The sequence below is a fragment of the Prionailurus bengalensis genome, chromosome A2, assembly GCF_016509475.1.
Source record: "Prionailurus bengalensis isolate Pbe53 chromosome A2, Fcat_Pben_1.1_paternal_pri, whole genome shotgun sequence".
Taxonomy (NCBI): Eukaryota; Metazoa; Chordata; class Mammalia; order Carnivora; family Felidae; genus Prionailurus; species Prionailurus bengalensis.
In genome coordinates this window covers 232,288-250,971 of record NC_057348.1, presented here as the reverse complement: position 1 = coordinate 250,971, position 18,684 = coordinate 232,288, and the positions used below count along the sequence as shown (strand labels likewise).

Here is an 18,684-nt window from a genome sequence, read left to right as displayed (position 1 = left end):
GGGTGCCTCGCTCCTGCTCGCCGCCGAGGGACGTGCGCGTGCGCGGTGGACACATGGTATGTATCATTCATCTATTGACGGATACTTGGTTGTTTCTACCTTAAAAAAAATTTTTTTTAATGTTTATTTATTTTTGAGAGAGAGAGACAGACAGACAGAGTGTGAGTGGGGAAGGGGCATTAAAGAGAGAGGGAGACACAGAATCCAAAGCTGACTCCAGGCTCTGAGCTGTCAGCACAGATCCCAACGTGGGGCTCGAAGTCACAAACTGGGAGATCATGACCTGAGCCGGAGTCGGACGCTTAACCAACTGAGCCATCTAGGTGCCCCTAAAAAAAGTGTTTAATGTGTTCATTTATTTTTGAGAGAGAGAGAGACAGAGTGTGAGCGGGGGAGGGGCAGAGAGAGAGGGAGACGTGGAATCCTAAGCAGGCTGCAGGCTCTGAGCTGTCAGCACGGAGCCTGACGCGGGGCTCGAACTCATGAACCGTGAGATCATGACCTGAGCCGAAGTCTGGTGCTTAATGGACCGAGCCACCCAGGTGCCCCATGGGCTGTTTCTACCTTTTGGCTGCTGTGAGTTGTGTTGCCGTGGACGTGGGTATACAGATTTGTGTGTGGCCTTGCTTTCATTTCTTTCGTGTATATGTGTAGTGCGATTGCTGGGTCATATAATCATTCTGTGTTCAGTGTTTTGAGGAACTTCTAGACCGTTGTCCACAACGGCTGCCCCGTCTTACGCCCCAGCGGCCGTGCCTGAGGGTTCTGATTTCCACACACCCTCCGGACGCTGGTGATTGTCCGTTGTTTTGACTACCGGCACCTTCGTGGGGGCAGAGTGATGTCTCACTGAGGTTTTTTTGAAAGACTTCAAACCTACAGAAAAGTTGTAAGGACAGTGCAGTGAGCACCCTGTTCCTGTATTCTCCAATTCTAGGTATTCTTTTTGCTCTCCATCAGCAGGAGGGCACGCACCCTGTAGCATATATGCACAAGGGAATTTTTAAAATTTTTTTTGACATTTATTTATTTTTGAGAAACAGAGTGAGATGAAGCGTGAGTGGGGGAGGGGCAGAGGGAGAAGGAGACACGGAACCTGAAGCAGGGTTCAGACTCTGAGCAAGCGGTCAGCACAGAGCCCGACGCGGGGTTCGAACCCACGAACCGTGAGATCATGACCCGAGCCGAAGTCGGACGCTCAACCAACTGAGCCACCCAGGCGCCCCCAGGAATTCTATGTCCCAGGAACAGCACAGTGTGGATGAATTTCAGACATAATGTTGTGTAGAAGCCTGACACAAGGAGGTCCATTTATGTCACAGTCTGCCACGGCCCCGAAGCAGCCACGGTGTGAGGCATCAGGATGTGGGTGTCACTCTTGGGGCAGCTATGGGACCGTGAGGGCGCTTCAGGGGCGGGGCATGTTTCGGAATACCCATGTGTCCGGTTGGTGGAAACTGAGCTATATTCTTGACCTGTGCACTGTTGACATTATGCCTCCACACACACACACACACACACACACACACACACACACACGTAATCTTTTTATGCAAGTGGGTATTCGAGAATAAGCCACAGGGATGGTACCAGTTCACCTCTAAACATGTGGATGTATCTCCCGAAGGCAAGGTCCTCTGTCATAATCAAACTGCAATTTAATCCACCATCCATGCTCAGATGGCCCCTGTTGTCCCCACAATGTCCTTCAATAGTTTTTTTTTTTTTTTCCTGATCACAAACTCAGGATAGTCTCTGATCCGCTGATTAACGGTCCCCCAAGATATATCCATATTCTCATCCCAGGAACCTGTGAATTTTACCTCATTTGGAAAAAGAGTCTTGGCAGATACAATTAAGATTTTCAGATGAGGAAATCATCCCAGTGGGCCCTAAATACAGTCACAAGTGTCCTTATAAGAGAAGCAGAAGAGGGATATTTGACATAGACACAGAGGAGGCCACGTGCCCACGGAGGCAGAGACTGGAGGGGCTCAGCCCCAGGCCAAGGGACGCGTGGAGCCCCCAGAAGCTGGAGGAGGTGGGAAGGACCCTCCCTTGGAGCCTCCAGTGGGAGCACAGCCCTGCCACACCTTTATTTCAGCTCACAGATACTGACGTTGCCCATCTGGTCTGCAGAAATGTGAGAGAATAACTTTCTGTTGTTGAAGGTACACGCAGCCCTAGGGGGCTGATACCATCTCCTCCCATCTAGAGATCCTGGCCTTTCTCCACCTTTCTCAACATGGACACAACCCAGGCTCATCTGAATGTCTCATGGCACGAATCTGACCAAACATTTTGGGTCAGAACCCGACATAAGCAAACAGCTTCTGAAACACGGTGTTGCCCAAATTCCAACCTCTGACGCTGTGTTCCCCGTTTAATTACATCTGCCTCCACCTGTCCCGTGTGTTGTTAATATTTTTCTTACTTAAGTTTTACAAGGAAACTTGATGTCACCATCAGGAGTGGAAAACCAGAACCACACACAGACATGATGACGATAAGCCATAAAAAGAAACACTGAGGAGACGACCATGTGACAAATTCTCAGACCGATAGGATCACAGCCAGAGAGCTGAGGTAGAGTCAGATGTAGGCAGCACTCAGGGAGACCTCCTGTGCCTGAGTGGGAGCAGAAAGAACTTTCTCACTGCTAAGTTCCAGGACCCTGGTTCCAGGGGAATATGCTTTAGGGCATCTGATGCCCCGTTGCATATAAGAGACGACCAAGGCGTCAGAAAGGCACACCGATTCCAAAGTCTAGGCTTCCAGCACAGGTTCCTGGCTCTGCCAGACTGAGGGGGTCTGAGGGGGGTGTATCTAGGTCTTGGGGAGACCAGGTCATACTGATTCAGCCCCTCAGGGCCAGGAAGGCCATCCCAGGAGTGAGTCAGATCTGAGGTCGAGGCCCCTGGGGCATCTGGGAGTGGGTTGGGGCAGGTTTGAGAGGACGCTGCTGTCTGCTGAAAACATTCCCAGCCGGTGGAATCATACTGCACAGGCCCGCGTGGGCAGCTGCGTCTGGAATGTGCTTTCAAGAGGCCGCCAGGCCGAGGAGGCTGGCCCTTCTAGAGCACAGGTCCAGCTTCCACTCTGGGCTAATGGGATAACCAAGTCTGAGAGCCCAAGGGCAGGTGGCAGCTTGAGCTGAAGCCCCAAAGGCCCACTGGCCTAGCCCCTTGAGAACTCCTCCAGCTTTGTCTTAGCTTCTTCTTCCTAACCCCCTCTCTGCTCAAGTTTCTCCAGGTATCCACACCTGACTCTGCCTCAGGGCCTTTGCACTTGCGGTGAACTCTGCCTGGAACACAGTTACCCCAGATATTCTTAGTTTCATCCTTCCATGCCAGCTGATGCTCCTCTCCCCCCCCCCCCCCCACCCCCCGCCTCAGTTTCCCAAGTGCCTTCCTGGTCTGATTCTGAAGCTCTGGCTCTGACTACTCCCGAATGAGACCACCCTGAAGATCAGGACTGGGAACTTTCAGGCTCCGGGCTCATTCCATTTTTCATCAGTTTAGTAGGTTGGTCTGCTTTTCACGCCCTGCTCTGCTCCTGTCCTTGGGACTGGAGGGAGTGGACGAGGGAGACGTCCTGGAAACGACGTCCCAGCTGCCCCTGGTCTGGGGCTGGGAGTCAGACAGACCTCTGTCTCCACTGCGGTCTCCCTAATGTTGGGGCAACTTGCTCGACCTCTCCCAGCCTCAACTTCCTCCGCAATAAACTGGGGCTAGTCATAGTTGCCGCTCCAAAGTCGAAGTTGGAGCAATGAAGATCGCAGACAGGAATCTCTAAATTGCAGAACGCTGTCTTAACTATTTGGCGACCATTCCTTTAGGAAAAAAAAGAAAGAAGAAGAAGAAGACCAATGACAACAACAATCCGGCTTCCCGGTCCTCCCGGAGACGGCTTAGAGTCACCCCGGGTTACCCAAGCAACGGCTCTGTCCCGCCCCTCCCTGGCAGGAGGAAGAGCCAATTAGAGGGCTTTATCGGCGCATGCGTCGGAGACTCCCGGGCCCCGCTGCTCCCTGGGAATCGTGGTTCCGGCTGCCTCCTCTCGCCGCGAGGTCCCTTCACAGCCGCCGTAGGCTGTGGAACTACAACTCCCGGCAGGCGCAGGCGGCGCAGGCGCGGTGTGGGCGGTGCGAACAGCGCGGGCGGCGCGGCGGTCGGCGTGCGGAATGTCGGCGTTTCGCTGGGGCCGCGGCGCGTTCCGGTCTCCGGAGGGCCCTGTGGCCTGCGGGCCCCCCCGGCCCCCTGGCCGAGGAAGGTAACGCGGGGGAGACCCGAGGGTGACGCCATGGCCGCTGCCACTGCCTCCTCTCCCCACGGCCGTGACCTTCGGCTTTTAGGTCCGCGGGATCCAGCTACCCCCCACCTTTGCTCCTTGCCCAGTGTGGTTCTGTGGAACCCATTGACTGGACCCCGCTTTCACTCGCCCTTAGGCCACTCCCCGATGGGGATCGGCACAGCACTTTGACGCTTGACTCTTGGTTTCTTTTGGAGTCCCCTGACCCCTTCTTTGCGACTTAGGGCCCTTGACCTTTGAACTCTCACAGCACCTTTAGTTGGAGGAACCCTTTATGTTGATCCCACGCCCAAATTTCTTTGCTGTAAGGTCCCCTTCACCTTTGACCCCTTGGGTTCTTTCCAACGTGAGGCCCGTGACCACTGACGGTTTGCAATGAATTTAGAGCTCTTTTGCCCCAGGATCCTGCGATTTCTGTCCACGCGAGGCCCTCCCAGCCCCCCAGGCCGCGGGCCTCCTTCTGCCTCCCTCCGCCTCTCTCTTTCGCCCACAGGGGCCCTCAGTGGTGTCTGGGGCCGCAGAAGGAGCTTGTCCGCCAGCCCTTGTGAGCAAGACCGCCGGAAGGACTGGGGCCACGCGGAGCTGCTGGAGGGTGAGCCCAGACCCCCAAGGCTTGGAGCCTGAAGCCCCTCCTCTCTGTCCCCCCGCCCCTCCCAGCCACGGGCACTCTGCTGGGGGGTTACCTCCCCGTTTCCTCACAGTGACACCACGGGAAGGGCTGCATTCTGCAAAGCAGGGTAACTGAACGGTTCCCCTGCCCTCAGTGTCCTCATGCGGATGGTGACAGGAAGCTTGTGCTGTGCACAGAGGGCTGTTGTTTCCCCTTCCCCGAACCCCGCAGGCGCTCCTACTCTCCTGGTGAGGCCCAACGTGGTAGCTGGAGAGGCTGGCCCAAGGCTGCACGAACTGCTCCTGCAGAGTCAGGATTCGAATCCTGAACTGACACACGTGCCCTGGCTCGGCTGTCTGGGCTCGGGCGCCCGAGGGGTCCAGTCGGGGTCCTGCCGTCTTCACAGCCTGGGCCGGCCGGCCCAGTCCCGGCACCGCCACAGGGAGGTGGGGGCACGTGTGTTCCCTCACTGGAGCCCCCCAGACCATGGCCACTGCTTCCTGCTTCCCCCCCCCCGCCCCGCGTCTCCAGTGTGTCTAAAAATTCTGAACATAGAGAAGTAGAGTACCGTCGTCCTCAACAGCAACCTTCTTTCGTTTCTTACTCACTACCTAATTGTCTTAAAGCCCGAGTATCCTGTGTTCAATGGAGGAAGGTTCTGGAAGTCAGAATCACATTACATCACTCTCCAGCCTAAAAACCCGCCAACTCTGTCCTCTAGCATAGGATAAGCTAATAACCCCCCCCCCCCCCAGTCACAGGTCCATGTGGCCTTTGTCTGCCTTGTCATCCAAAGGCACCGTTGCCACCGCGGGGAGAAAAGCTGTGTGCACAGCCACGTCATGTCGGCCTCACCTCCTCGACAGACACGGGTACCCCACCTGCACGCCCCATGTGTTGGCTCCTACAGGGGCCAAGGCCGCCCTGCCTCTTCAGTTTACTCCGGCAAGTCTTTGTTGGACCGAGGCCGGCGGGTGAGGCTGGACTGCGTGGGCGCCGTTGGTCCTCAGTAGTATTTGCACAGTTACCTAAGAACTAAACTCCATCCGTAACCCCCAAATCCCAGTCCCTTGTGGACACGTGCAGAGCAGCAAATACTGGAGCTGCCCGCTGTCCCCGTCCCCAGCTGGGGTTGAAGCAGGTGACACACTGGCCTCTTCTTTTCGCACATATTGTAAGCAAGTGTCCTTCTCAAGGTGTGTGTAGTGCCATGTTTCTGCACTTTGGGGGCTGTCTGTTGGTGATTTTGCTGTTTAAAGTGGTCCCCAAGCATAGCGCCAAGGTGTTTTCTACCGGCCTAAGTTCGAGAAGGCTGTGATGTGCCTTTTGGAGAAAATACACATTTTCGTTTTTATTTTTTTAATGTTTACTTAATTGATTTGAGAGAGAGAGAGAGAGGGAGACACAGAATCCCAGCTAGGCTCCACACCACCAGTGTAGAACCCAGCACGGGGCTCGAACTCACACACTGTGAGCTCATGAGCTGAGCCGACATCAAGCGTCAGACGCTTAACCGACTGAGCCAGCCAGGCGCCCAGAAATAGGTGTTTGCTTACAGTTGCGGTGCTGTTGGCTGTGGGCTCAACGTTAGTGAATTAACAACGTATGTGAAAGAAGGCATCTTAAACAGAGGGACACTGAAGAAGGGTACGTGTTGATCTGTCGGGGACTCCCGTGATCTGTGAAGCCGTTGTGACGCAGGGCTAGCCGTGGCACCTGACTCTGCAGGAAACTCCGGTCATACCGATCATAGCGATCAGGAGTAGAGTGTGCAGAGGCCCTGAGGCCATTGTGGCCGCAGCCTGGGGGGAGTGGGGGGAGGCGAGGGCAGGACCCCTGGGGCACCTGGATGGATTTTGAGGCAGCGCCACACCTCTGAGGGTGTGCTGACAGGCTGGGTGTGGAGGCTTGGACGATCTTAAGGGTTTTTTGGCTGAGGGCCTGCAAGGACCACGCCGCCAGTGACAGTGACAGCCAGTGACGATGACACGGAGGGGCAGGTTTTGGGAAGTTGAGTCAGGCTGTCGCAGAGGTGCTGAATGAGTGGGTAGGGTGTATGCGCCTGAAAATTGGGGGACATACATAGTACTGAGACCTCGAGGGGTGCCTGGGGGGCTCAGTCGGTTAAGCATCCAACTTGGGCTAAGGTCATCATCTTGTGGTTCACGGGTTCAAGTCCACATCGGGCTCCGTGCTGACAGCTCCGAGCCCGGAGCCTGCTTCCGATTCTGTGTCTCCCTCTCTCTCTGCCCCTCCCCCGTTCACGCTCTGTCTCTCTCAAAAATAAATAATCGTTTAAAAAAAAAAAAAAAGAACCAAGGCCCCGAGAGTTGGCGAAGCCAGCCACCCCCCAAAACCGCAGGTCTGAAGAGGTTGTTGCTCGCACGGGGGTCCCCCTGACGTCCTCGCCCTTCGCCCCCACAGTGCTCGAGGCCCGGGTGCGGCAGCTGCAGGCCGCGCGTGTGTCGGAGGTGACCGTGAGGAGGCCCCGCCCGGCCCGACTCCCAGAAGCGGGCGGCTTCCAGCCACGTAGGAAGGCCCAGAAGGGGGGCGAGGGCACCGCCCCGGGGCTCGGCGGCCACTGGGCGCAGAAGCTGGACCAGGAGAAGTGGGCGATGCAGAGGCGCAAGCAGCGGCTGCAGGCGAAGCTGCAGGTGCGGGCCCAGCAGCTGGCCTGTGAGCACAGGCTGCGGATGGTGCCCCAGCTGCTGAGCGCCCCGCTGGCCGAGCGCCTGCTGCGCTGGGAGCAGGAGACCCCCCGGAGCCCCTGGGAGGAGCAGCTGGCGCGGCTGCTGCGGGAGGCGCCGCGGAGGCTGAGCTGCGAGGCGGAGCGGGCCCACGAGGCGGGGGGCGCCCCCGCGCGGCTGGAGACCCAGCAGCAGAGGCTCCTGGCCTTCCTGGAGTGCTGCCTGCTCTCGGGCCACCTGCCCCTCGCCCACCACGTGCTGGTCACCTGCCACAGCAAGTGGCGGCAGCGGCGGGTGCTCACGCTGGCCGCGTACAACACCGTCATGCTCGGCTGGGCTCGCAAGGTGAGCGGCGGCCCCGGGGGAGGGGTGTCTGCGGGGTCCGAACCCGGGGCTCTGAGCCCCAGAGGCCGAGTCCTGTGCTTGTTACCGTCCTGATGATTCTCGCGGCTTGTCAACCATAAGTCCCACGTGGCCCTCGACGGACATTTCCCAAAACGGCCAAAAGAGAAGGAGGGAGTCCTGCTGAACGTTTCAGTCCCTTTCCTTCTGGACGCCTCGACCGGGGCCTCTGTGCCTGACTGGTGTGAGGGGCGCTTTGGCTTCCGGGGGAGTTTCCAGGTCCTTCTCGGGACAGCGACTTCGCTGCTTTAGGTGGGGCTTCCTCGGGTGGGGGGTTAGCTCAGCGCGTCGCGATGCGGGCGTTCGTTCGTGGCCGTGGGGTTCCCTGCGGGGTCCGCTCTGGCCATGCCCCGTGTCTCTCCAAGCATTTTTAATTTCCCCGCGGCGGCGGCCCGGGCTGCTTGTTCAAGAGTGTTCTTCACGTGGCCTCGCAGGGGCGCAGCTCCGAGCCTCCTCCCTGTGCTCAGGCCCGAGGCAGAGACCGTCGCGTGGGGACCGAGGCGCCGGCTGTGAGCGTGGGCTTGTGGCCAAGACCGCCGGGCCTCACTCGAGGACAGGACAGCAGGCCCAGGGGCCACCATCGCTTTACGTCTGCGTCGGCCCGTGGCGTGGAGATGCCCGGTCCCCACAGGCGGCAGTCACGTTCGTCTTCGTCACTGGGACGCACTAGCTTCAGGGAGTTAGTGAAGGCAAGAAGATCGTTTTCTTCCCCCCAAGGTCACAGGGCCCTGTTACGGCGGGACATTTCTGCCATTGGCACGGGCGCCAGCTTCCTGCATTTGTGGCGATGACCAAAACCTGGGTGGCTTAAAGTGAGTTATTTTTTTCCAGTCCCAGGTCAAAGCGGGCGGGGCCACTGCCTTCCTGCCTCTTCCAGCTCCCGGAGCCCCTGTGGTCCTGGGCCTGTGGCCGCGTCCCCAGGCGTCTCCAGGTGTCCCGCATCTGCCCTGTCCTCACACTCCTCACGCGGCTTCATCTGAACTCATTCCGTTAGCAAAGATCCCTCAGGGGCCCGTGTTATGAGGTCCCGAGTAGGTGGGGGTTTGGGGGCATTGCTAACCCCGTCCCAGGCCCATCGTGCGTCGTGCGTGGACTGCACAGGCATCCTGGGCTCCGGAAGTCATGGTTTCTGGGCGGCCTGTGCACGCGGGATGGGGCTTGGCTGTTACCCAGAACCCAGCCTGAGTCCTGTGGCTGCCGCTTGCTCACCGTGTGGCCCACACCTCCCACTTCTCTCTGAGCTTCGGTGTCCCCACGTGTAAGGCAGAGGGGCCTGATTTAGAGCCTCGGCCATCGTGTCCGCGTGCGCGCGTGTGTCTCTGTAAAGCGTAAAGGTGAGACGGCACGTGGGGTTTAGACACGCTTCCTGTAGACCAGCGCTGTCCGGCGGGGGTCCCTTCCCCGTTGGCACGTTCACCTGCTCCAGCTGCGTGTGACCCCCGAGCATTTGCAGAGCTGAAGGTTTAAACGTGGTGGCTACGTGTGGCCGCTGACGGCCAGTAGGGCGGCCTGGGCGAGGTCCTTGAGACAAGCGCCTGAAAACCCGCTTGCCGGCACCGTGGTCCCTGGTGTGGCGGCACGCCTTGGATGAAGGCAGCAGGAGCTGGGGGCGGGGGTGGGGGGTGCTAGGAGCCTTGTTTTCTCCAGCGGGTCTGCAGCGGCACAGACCTCCAGTGGTCCGGGAAGCAGCTGCAAGAGAACGTAGCACGTACAGCAGAACCTGGACCGCGAGGAAGCTGTTCCGCGAGACAGGCAGACGTTCCTGATACATTCTCACTTGGTGAGCGAGCGAGGTCTTGCAGTTCACCTAGAACATGACGCCGAGTGTCATGTGGTCGCAGCTGAGCCAGTGGTTCTCTGCGGGGGTGGGTGATCATCGCCCACGCTGGGATGCTCAGTCTCGTTGGCAGAACTCAGTGAGTTTTCAGAACGTTGGCGCTCGTGTATTTTTGTCCCCTCAACGCACCTGCGGACAGCCCTTTGCTTTTCCATCCAAGAGCGAGCTCGGGAACGCTTTGCTTCATTCTAGATCGGGCCGCCTGCAGATAGGGACCTTGTCCTCTGCTGCCTCGCTGCCAGTTGCATTAAGTGCGGCACGTGACCAAAGTTTATTAGTCATGTGCTTAGTCAGCATCAGCGGCAGCGTATACAGTGACCCCCACGCAGAAAAAAGGTTGAGGAGAAAGGCGGTAAGAAGGAGTGATTCTGGTGGAAGCCGAAGGAAATCATTGGAGACTATGAGCGAGGTGTGCAGGGGCTGAAATTGCAAGATTTTACAAGAAGTCTACGTCTGTACCTCGCCTGCAGAGGAGGAGGAAAAGGCGGAGGGATCCCTCACTTCAAACGAGATTAGGGAGATGTGTGAAGTGTGGGAGACTGCAAAATTGTGTAGCAAAGCACCGCCCGAATAAGGCTGTAGCAATGTGAGCAACGGGTCTGTTTAACGACAACGCGATGTCCCGTTTTTACGAAACCCTCAAGACGAGGCAAAGCAAGCGTCACCGGGTAGGTTCCCTGTTAAAGCCTCAGGAAAAGAAGAAGATTGCATTGAGCCGATAGATAGCAGCGATTCCCTTAGTGATAGTGACAGTTGTCCTGCACAGTCACCCTCCTCTCTCTCGTCTCCCTCGCTCCAGCCACGGAGGTTCTCAAAGGTAAGTGCAGGTTAATGAGTATTTCTTTACACCGTGAATTATGTTTTCTATTATCTTACAGTATCGTAATCATTTTTACATGAATATGTTTGGATTGTGCGTTGCCATTATTTCTCATGGGGAAATCGCTTTGACACACAAGTACTTTGGATTGCAAACATGTTTCCGGAACGACTTAGCTCGCAAACAAGGTTTCCTGTACTTGGAAATGAACGGAGGCCTGAACGCGGCGTGCCTCCAGCCGGGGGGTGTCGGAGGGAGGTTGACAGCCACGGCGCCTGTGTGAGAGAGGCCTCACTCAAACCAGGGACAGGACTAGCACTTGCGGAAATGGGGAAGAGGAGGGCTAACCCCGGAGCAGGCGGGTGGAAGACAGCACACGGACGCAGAGAACACTGAAGAGCCTCTTGTAGCGGCTGGAATAGTGCACGTTCACGTCCGCGGTATCAGCACCTCTCCCGTCGGGAACCCAGCCCCTACCTGGTCCCGCCGTGGTGTCACCGAGCGCCTGCGCTGCGCTTGGCCGGCAAGCCTTTTCCTAATTCGCTGGCTGGAGAGCAAGGTCTCAAGGGACGGGCTGGCCACCCCAGGACCCTCACCCCAACTTGGTCTCCCCAGGGCTCCTTCAAAGAGCTGGTTTACGTGTTCTTCATGGTGAAAGATGCCGGCCTCACCCCAGACCTCTTGTCCTACGCAGCTGCGCTCCAGTGCATGGGACGGCTGGACCAGGACGCCAGGACCGTCCAAAGGTGGGTGGGCATCGGGCCCTTGCTGGGGCCCGGGCCGCCCAGAAGGCCCCCGTGGCCGCCTGGCGCTGAGACCTGCAGGGTGTTGGGGGCTGCCCATCCCTTAGGCACCATGCGCCCCCACAGGTGTCTGGACCAGATGGCCCAGGATGGGCTGCGGCTGCAGGACCTCTTCTCCAGCGTGCCACTGTGCCAGGAGGAGCAGGCCGCGCTCCTGCAGGCAGTGCACAAGGCCCAGCCCACCTTCAGCCCTCCTCTGCAGCCCCAGCCCGAGCCCCAGGTCAACACCTCACCCCTGCTCAGGGAGATCTACGCCAAGGTGAGAGGGCCCTGACACCCACGGGGCGGGGGGGGCGTGTCCTGTTGGGGATGAGCCGGAACCACCCTGTCCTTGTGGAGTCTCCTCGGCCCCTCCTTTAATTTCTCTTGGAGCCACCCGCGTCCCAGGGATGCCCTCCCTGCTCTTCAGAGGCCAGACGAACCAGACTTGGCAAGTCCCAGTCCCCACCGGGGCCCTGACCCTAAAGATTAAAGCTGGAAGGTGCCACAGCCTCGCCGTTGGGTTCCCACACCCAGAGGCTCAGCGGCGGGCAGAGCACAGGCGTCATACCAGAGCTGGGTGTAGACGGCCCGAGCTTTGGCCGGCCTCAAGCAGCAGGTGGGCAGTGTGGCCGGGGCTCTGTCCGCTGTGCAGTCATTAGAAGACCTGCCTTGTGTGGGCCTGTGTGTGATTCTCAGCGTGCTGGGTTTTGCGGTTTTCAGTTTCTCTTTTTGGATGGGTCACGCATTTGCACAGTTTCCAGTTTAAACATGAGCTCACCGCCCAGAGACCTGAGCTGTGTCTCCCCAGGTAGTTCCCACCCCCACCCAGTGAGGCCGGGCAAATGCTGGGTGGCTGTCACGTGCTCTTTGGCACCTTGCTTCCTTCCGTCCTCTCGGAGGGATGATTTTCCGGGGACTCGGAGAAGCAGATGTGGCTCTGCGGGTGGGGGTCCTGGACGTGCAGGCCGGACAGCTGCTCTCGTGGGCCTTGCGTGTAGGAGAGTCCAGCCTGTGGGGGCCTGACCTCCTGCTTGCCCCCCCCCCCACACACAGGAGGGCCCCGTGTCATACTGTCCCCACCCTGCAGGAGGGCCCCGTGTCATACCCTAAGCTGCACCTGCCTCTGGGGAAGCTGCAGACCCTCTTCCAGCAGCAGCTGCGTGTGGAGATGGCCACCACCGTCACTGTGGAGTCGGTGGAGAAGGCCCAGCTGCTCACCAAGGAGGTCCTGCACGCGGTGAGAAGCTCGGCTGAATCGCAGCCCCCTGGGGTCCGGCGGGCGGTGGGGCCGGGGCAGCCCGTGGGTCGCCCACCGCCCCAGGAGAGTGCGAGGTGGGCCACGTGGCTCGGGAGGACCCCTCCTCCGGGGTCTCCCCACCCCCCCCACTCCTCCCTCCCCCCCCCACTCCTCCCTCCCCCCCCACTCCTCCCTCCCCCCCCCACTCCTCCCTCCCCCCCCCCAGGCGGTGACTCCTGTGTCTGCCCCGCCCCCGCAGCGGAGGACCCTGAAGCAGCTGCGCACCGCGTGGGTGGAGGCGCTGTGCGCGGGGCTGCGGGACGTGAAGGCCAGTGAGGCCCGCGCCGCCCGCTCCGGCCGCCCCACGCTCTTCCCGTACCTGTGTCTGCTCACCGAGCGGGAGCTCGCCAGGCTGCTGCTGCAGGTGGGGCGTCGGCGGGCTGGGGGGGGGGGTGGCGGCGCTGGCCGAGCTCTGCTCACCTCACGGTGCCGCCCCCAGACCCTGCAGGTGCTGCCGCCGCAGGGAGAGTCCCTCCTCTCCCTGGCGCAGCAGCTGGGCCTGCGCGTCTTCAACCGGCACGCGGTGCAGAAGAAGCAGCTCAGCCAGGTGCAGGCGCTGCAGCAACGCTACTACCAGTACCTGCACCTGCTGGCCTCGGACACCCAGGTGAGGCCCGTTGGGGGGGGGCTCGGACACCCAGGTGAGGCCCTTGGGGGGGGGCGGGGGCCTCAGACACCCAGGTGAGGCCCGTGGGGGGGGCTCGGACACCCAGGTGAGGCCTGTGGTGGGGGGGGCTCGGACACCCAGGTGAGGCCCTTGGGGGGGGCGGGGGGCCTCAGACACCCAGGTGAGGCCCGTGGGGGGGGGCCTCGGACACCCAGGTGAGGCCCGTGGGGGGGGCGGGCTCAGACCCCCAGCCCCTGACCCACTCCCCCGCCCCCAGGTGGCGGTGCCCTGCCTGCCGCGGCAGTACTGGGAGACGCTGGGGGCGCCCGAGGCCCCCCATGAGCAGCCCTGGCCCTTGCCTGTGCTGGTGCAGCTGGGCAAGCGTCTGGCGGAGATGCTGGTGGAGGTGGTGCGGATGCCCGGCAGCCTGGCCGCCCCCCAGGGCTCCTGCTCGCTCATCCCGGTGCTCTACCACGTGTACTCCTTCCGTAGCTTCCGCCAGGTGGGCCCTGCGCGAGGCGGGGGGCTCCGGGTGCCGTGGGGACCCCGGGGCCGTGGCCGGGTCCTGTGGAAATCCTGCTGGGGTCCTACGCCCGGTCCCGGGGCTGGAGGGGGCCCTCTGCCCGCCGTGCGTCCTTCGGGGCGATCGACGCCTCTGCCGGTCTTTGCCCGCCTCGCCCCCAGATCGGGATCCTGAAGCCACACCCGGCCTTCACGCAGCTGCTGGCGACCGCAGCGGAGCACACGCTGACCTTCGAGGCGACCGAGGTGCCCATGCTGTGCCCGCCGCTGCCCTGGACGTCACCGCACACGGGCGCCTTCCTGCTGAGTCCCACTAAGCTCGTGCGCTCCGTGGAGGGCACCACGCAGCACCAGCGCCTGCTGGACAGCTGCCCGCCCGCCGAGCTGCACGGCGCCCTGGACGCCCTCACCCAGCTGGGCAACTGCGCCTGGCGCGTCAACGGCCGCGTGCTGGACCTGGTGCTGGAGCTCTTTGCCGCCAAGGGCTGCCCCCGCCTGGGTGTGCCGGCCCCGCCCTCCGAGGCGCCCCGGCCGCCCGAGGGCCGCCTGCCGCCGGACGCCTCGCCTGCCCAGAAGGCCGAGCTGCGGCGGGAGCTGGCCCGCTGCCTCAAAGTGGCCCGGGAGATGCACAGCCTGCGGTCGGACGCGCTATACCGCCTCTCGCTGGCGCAGCACCTGCGTCACTGCGTCTTCTGGCTGCCCCACAACATGGACTTCCGCGGCCGCACCTACCCCTGCCCGCCCCACTTCAACCACCTGGGCAGTGACCTGGCGCGCGCCCTGCTGGAGTTCGCCCAGGGCCGCCCGCTCGGCCCCCGCGGCCTCGACTGGCTCAAGGTCCACCTGGTCAACCTGACCGGGCTCAAGAAGCGGGAGCCGCTGCGGGCGCGCCTGGTTTTCGCCGACGAGGTGATGGAGGACATTCTGGACTCTGCCGACCGGCCCATGACGGTAGGGGCGGGGTCTTCCCCTCCCCCCCCCTCCCCCACCTGTTCCCTGCACCCGCTACCCCCGCCCCTCCCTTGGCACGCTCCTGGCGGCGGCCTTCCTTCGGGGTTTCCCTTGGCCCCGGTTCCTCGGCGGCTCTGCGGCCCTTCCCTCCAGGGTTAGCTCTTCTTCCAGACCTTTCCCCGTGCCGCTCCTGCTCGCTCGGGGCTGTTCCCGGGTGTCCCTCCCTGCCCATCGCTCCCATCACACCCCGCCCCCCCCCCCCCCCCCCGACCACGCTGTTCCGGGGGGCTCTGTCCCGGCCTCATGCTGCCCTCCCTCAGGGCCGCAAGTGGTGGATGGAGGTGGAGGAGCCCTGGCAGGCCCTGGCCTGCTGCATGGAGATCGCTCGGGCCGTGCGCGCTCCCGACCCCGCTGCCTATATTTCTCACTTCCCGGTCCACCAGGTGAGCTGGCGGGGACCCTGTCTCGGGGTGTGCCTGGCTCGGGGGCGCGGCTAGAGGCGTGTGAGGTTCCGTAGAAGTGTGGGCGTCTAGTGCACATCCCGCTGTGTTTGGCTGGTGTCCCCCTCATGGAGGCCGGCCCCCGTGGGAGTGGCTGGCCCTGCGGGGCAACCTCCTACGGCGGTGGTACGGGCGGCACACTGGGGCGCCCCGGAGCGCTGGCTTGATCCCCAGGGTTGCCCCACCCCCCGCCCCTGTCGGCCCCAGGACGGCTCCTGTAACGGGCTGCAGCACTATGCCGCTCTCGGCCGCGACAGCATCGGGGCCGCCTCCGTCAACCTGCTGCCCTCGGACGTGCCGCAGGACGTGTACAGCGGAGTGGCCGCGCAGGTGGGCACCGCGGTCCCCGCCTGCTCGTGCCCAGGGCCCGCGTGGGGTCTCCGTCCTGGGGACACCTGGATTTGCAGGTCGCGTGGCCCCAGTCACCTGTGACGGGAGCAGGCAGTCAGGGTGGGCTTCCCCAGGGAGGTGTCAGAAGAGGGAACCGTGGGGTCCTTGGGAAGAGAAGGGGCTGCCGGGCAGGGCGGGAGGCAGAAGGTCTACGCACCCGCCCGCTGACCCCGAACGCCTGCGCAGGTGGAGGTGTTCCGCAGTCAGGACGCCAAGCGGGGCGTGCGGGTCGCCCAGGTGCTCGAGGGGTTCATCAGCCGCAAGGTGGTGAAGCAGACGGTGATGACTGTGGTGTACGGGGTCACCCGCTACGGGGGCCGCCTGCAGATCGAGAGGCGCCTGCGGGAGCTCAGCGACTTCCCCCAGGTGCGCAGCCTGGCGGGCGCTTGGCCCCGCGGCAGTGTCGAGGTTTCCCCCGGCCCCGGCCCGCCCCCTGCCCTGAACGGCCAGCTGCTGGACAGCAAGCAGTCCTGGGGGTGGGGCTTGCCCCCCCCCCCGACCCCCCAGCCTCAGGGGCTCCCGTGTCTCTCTCCGAAAGAAAGATGGGGCTGGGCTTCTGGGTTCCCAGAGGGTGCCGTGAGGTCGTTTTCCTGGGGGGAGGTGGGTGGGTGATCGCCCACCCTGTGCCCCCGCCGACCGCTGCCCCGCGCCCCCTCCAGGAGTTCGTGTGGGAGGCGTCTCACTACCTGGTGCGCCAGGTGTTCAACAGTCTCCAGGAGATGTTCTCGGGCACGCGGGCCATCCAGGTGTGTCCTCGCCCCCTCCCCGGGCCCACCGGGCTGTCCCTGACGAGGGGGGCCCTGCCCTGAGCCCGTGCCCTGTGCCCACAGCACTGGCTGACTGAGAGCGCCCGGCTCATTGCCCACGCGGGCTCGGCTGTGGAGTGGGTCACGCCCCTGGGCATTCCCATCATCCAGCCCTACCACCGGGACTCCAAGGTCATGGTAGGTGCGGCCCCGCCTCCGCCCCCCGCTCCGTGTCCCTGTCCAGGCGGGACTCCTGACCCTCCCCACCCCGCTCCTGCAGATCAGCGGCGGGATCCAGAGCCTCACCTTCAGCCACAGTGGGGATACCAGCCAGTGAGTGCCGGTGGGGGTGCTGGGCTGGGGGCTGCCCCCGGGTCAGACCAGGCTAGAGGCGGCTGAGTCCTCCCCCTCCCCAGGAGGCCCAACACACTGAAGCAGAAGAATGGCTTCCCCCCCAACTTCATCCACTCTCTGGACTCTTCACACATGATGCTCACAGCCCTGCACTGCTACAGGTGGGCCCCACGTCTGCAGCTTGCCTCGTGGGCCGGGCGTGCTCAGACTGTGTCTGTTAGCGATCTGTGTGCACACCCTCTTCTGGGTGTTGGGGACACAGTGGGGACCCACAGAGTGGGGAAGGCAGGTGGTGAGGCCGGGTCAGACAGGGTCGGGACCAGGACCGAGGCCTACAGGAGGCGAGGACCCTAGTCACATGGGTCGTGGGACCCGGTGCCCAGAAAAGGACCACACGTAAGCACACGCAAAGGCCCCGAGGCGGCGAGGTGTGTGTGAGGGGGAAGCAGCTGGCTGGGCCGGTGGGGAAGGTGTCACTGCTCCGAGTGAGAAGTGCCTGTGGTTCCATCCAAGGGAGTGCTGGCAGCACACTGTTCTGACGGGTTCGTGGGCCTTGTAGGGGGAAGCGTCTGGGTTTCTGTTCTGAGCTCTGCAGAGGCACCCAAGCATGGCCATAGGGCAGGTGTGTGGATAGTTGGGTTAGGAAGGAGCCAGCGTTCAGAGACAGGTTGCCATTTGTGCCTGCCTCCTGCGGGGGGCACAGGACCCCAGGGACGGAGCCCTGTAGTGATGGGTGGGGGGACAGTATCGGCTGCGGCAACTGGGGATGGCGGGGGTGGGCAGTGACATGGGACAGAGTTTTCTCACTAAGAGGAGAACCGTTTCCCGGTTAACAAGACTGGCAAACAGTCAGTGGCTGGGACACGGGGTGGGGGGGGTCAGGAGGTGTGAAGAGGGTGTGAGGCGGGACCATGAACAGGTGAGCTGACCGGTGGGGAGCCGGGTCCCACCGCGGGTGGGGGGGCTTGAGGTGAGGATGGGAAGGAGCAGAGGGGGGAGTGGTCCTGGAGGGGCAGCCCCCCTCACGGGAGACCCCGACTGCCACCGCAGGAAAGGCCTGACCTTTGTCTCCGTGCACGACTGCTTCTGGACCCACGCAGCTGACGTGGAGGTCATGAACCAGGTGCTGCCCGCCCTGCGCCCACACCCGGCCCCCCCTCAGAGGGCAGCGGGTCCCCTTGACCCCACGCCCTTGCCCCAGGCACCAGGCACCGGCAGCCTCAGTCCAGCCGTCAGTTCCCGGGTTGGGGCGGGACCTGGGAAGCTCCGCCCTCTCCTGCCCCCGCCCCTCTCAGGCCCCTGTTCTCCCTCCCGACGACGCCCCCTGCCCCCAGGTATGCCGGGAGCAGTTTGTCCGCCTGCACAGCCAGCCCATCCTGCACAACCTGTCCAGGTTCCTGATGAAGCGATTCTGCTCTGGCTCCAGGTTTAGCGCCCCCTCCCCCAGTGCGGCCGGGACCACCCCTCCCTGCCCCACTGGGCCTCACGCCCACCCTGCCCTCGGCCTCAGGTCCCCACAGCACTTGAAGAGCATGCGGACTGGCAAGCTCCAGGACACGCTGAAGTCGGTGCCTAAGACAGGTAGGGCCCGACACCCTGAGCGTTCCCTGAGGGCGGGGGGCGCGGGAGGTGTCGCCCAGGGCCCGCCGCAAGGTCTCCGCTGGGCCCTCTGCTCCACAGGGGCCTTCGACCTGAAGCAGGTGAAACACTCCACTTACTTCTTCAGCTGACGCCGCGACGCCGCGCCGCTGCCCGCCCTGTACCATAGTGTAAATAAAGCTGTTGCCACCCATGGGGTCGAGCGTCTCCCGCCGGTCTCGGGGCACCCGAGCAGCTGGGCCCCGGCACCAAGCAGTCAGAGGCCG

General features: G+C 62.3%; 1 protein-coding gene, 1 long non-coding RNA gene and 1 other non-coding gene across 3 annotated transcripts; 1 reads left to right on the top strand and 2 right to left on the bottom strand.

The window, feature by feature from the left end:
- Nucleotides 1–1,136: 1,136 nt before the first annotated feature.
- Nucleotides 1,137–1,221, bottom strand: TRNAR-UCG. Its single transcript has one exon. It is a non-coding gene; the product is annotated as a tRNA-Arg (tRNA).
- Nucleotides 1,222–4,168: 2,947 nt separating this feature from the next.
- POLRMT (RNA polymerase mitochondrial) lies at nt 4,169–18,611 on the top strand. Its single transcript, XM_043585971.1, is given in 22 exon segments — nt 4,169–4,213; nt 4,215–4,272; nt 4,805–4,903; nt 7,346–7,953; nt 11,283–11,413; nt 11,537–11,729; nt 12,540–12,689; nt 12,949–13,113; nt 13,189–13,356; nt 13,634–13,858; nt 14,041–14,829; nt 15,150–15,272; nt 15,537–15,659; nt 15,906–16,085; nt 16,379–16,465; nt 16,550–16,663; nt 16,746–16,798; nt 16,882–16,980; nt 17,870–17,942; nt 18,154–18,245; nt 18,330–18,400; nt 18,500–18,611. Coding segments are annotated over 22 exon segments (3,681 nt in total). The 5' UTR covers nt 4,169–4,183; the 3' UTR covers nt 18,550–18,611.
- LOC122486609 lies at nt 12,158–12,669 on the bottom strand. Its single transcript, XR_006298191.1, has 2 exons — nt 12,558–12,669; nt 12,158–12,439 (listed from the first exon to the last, which is right to left on the bottom strand). It is a non-coding gene; the product is annotated as an uncharacterized LOC122486609 (long non-coding RNA).
- Nucleotides 18,612–18,684: the final 73 nt, after the last annotated feature.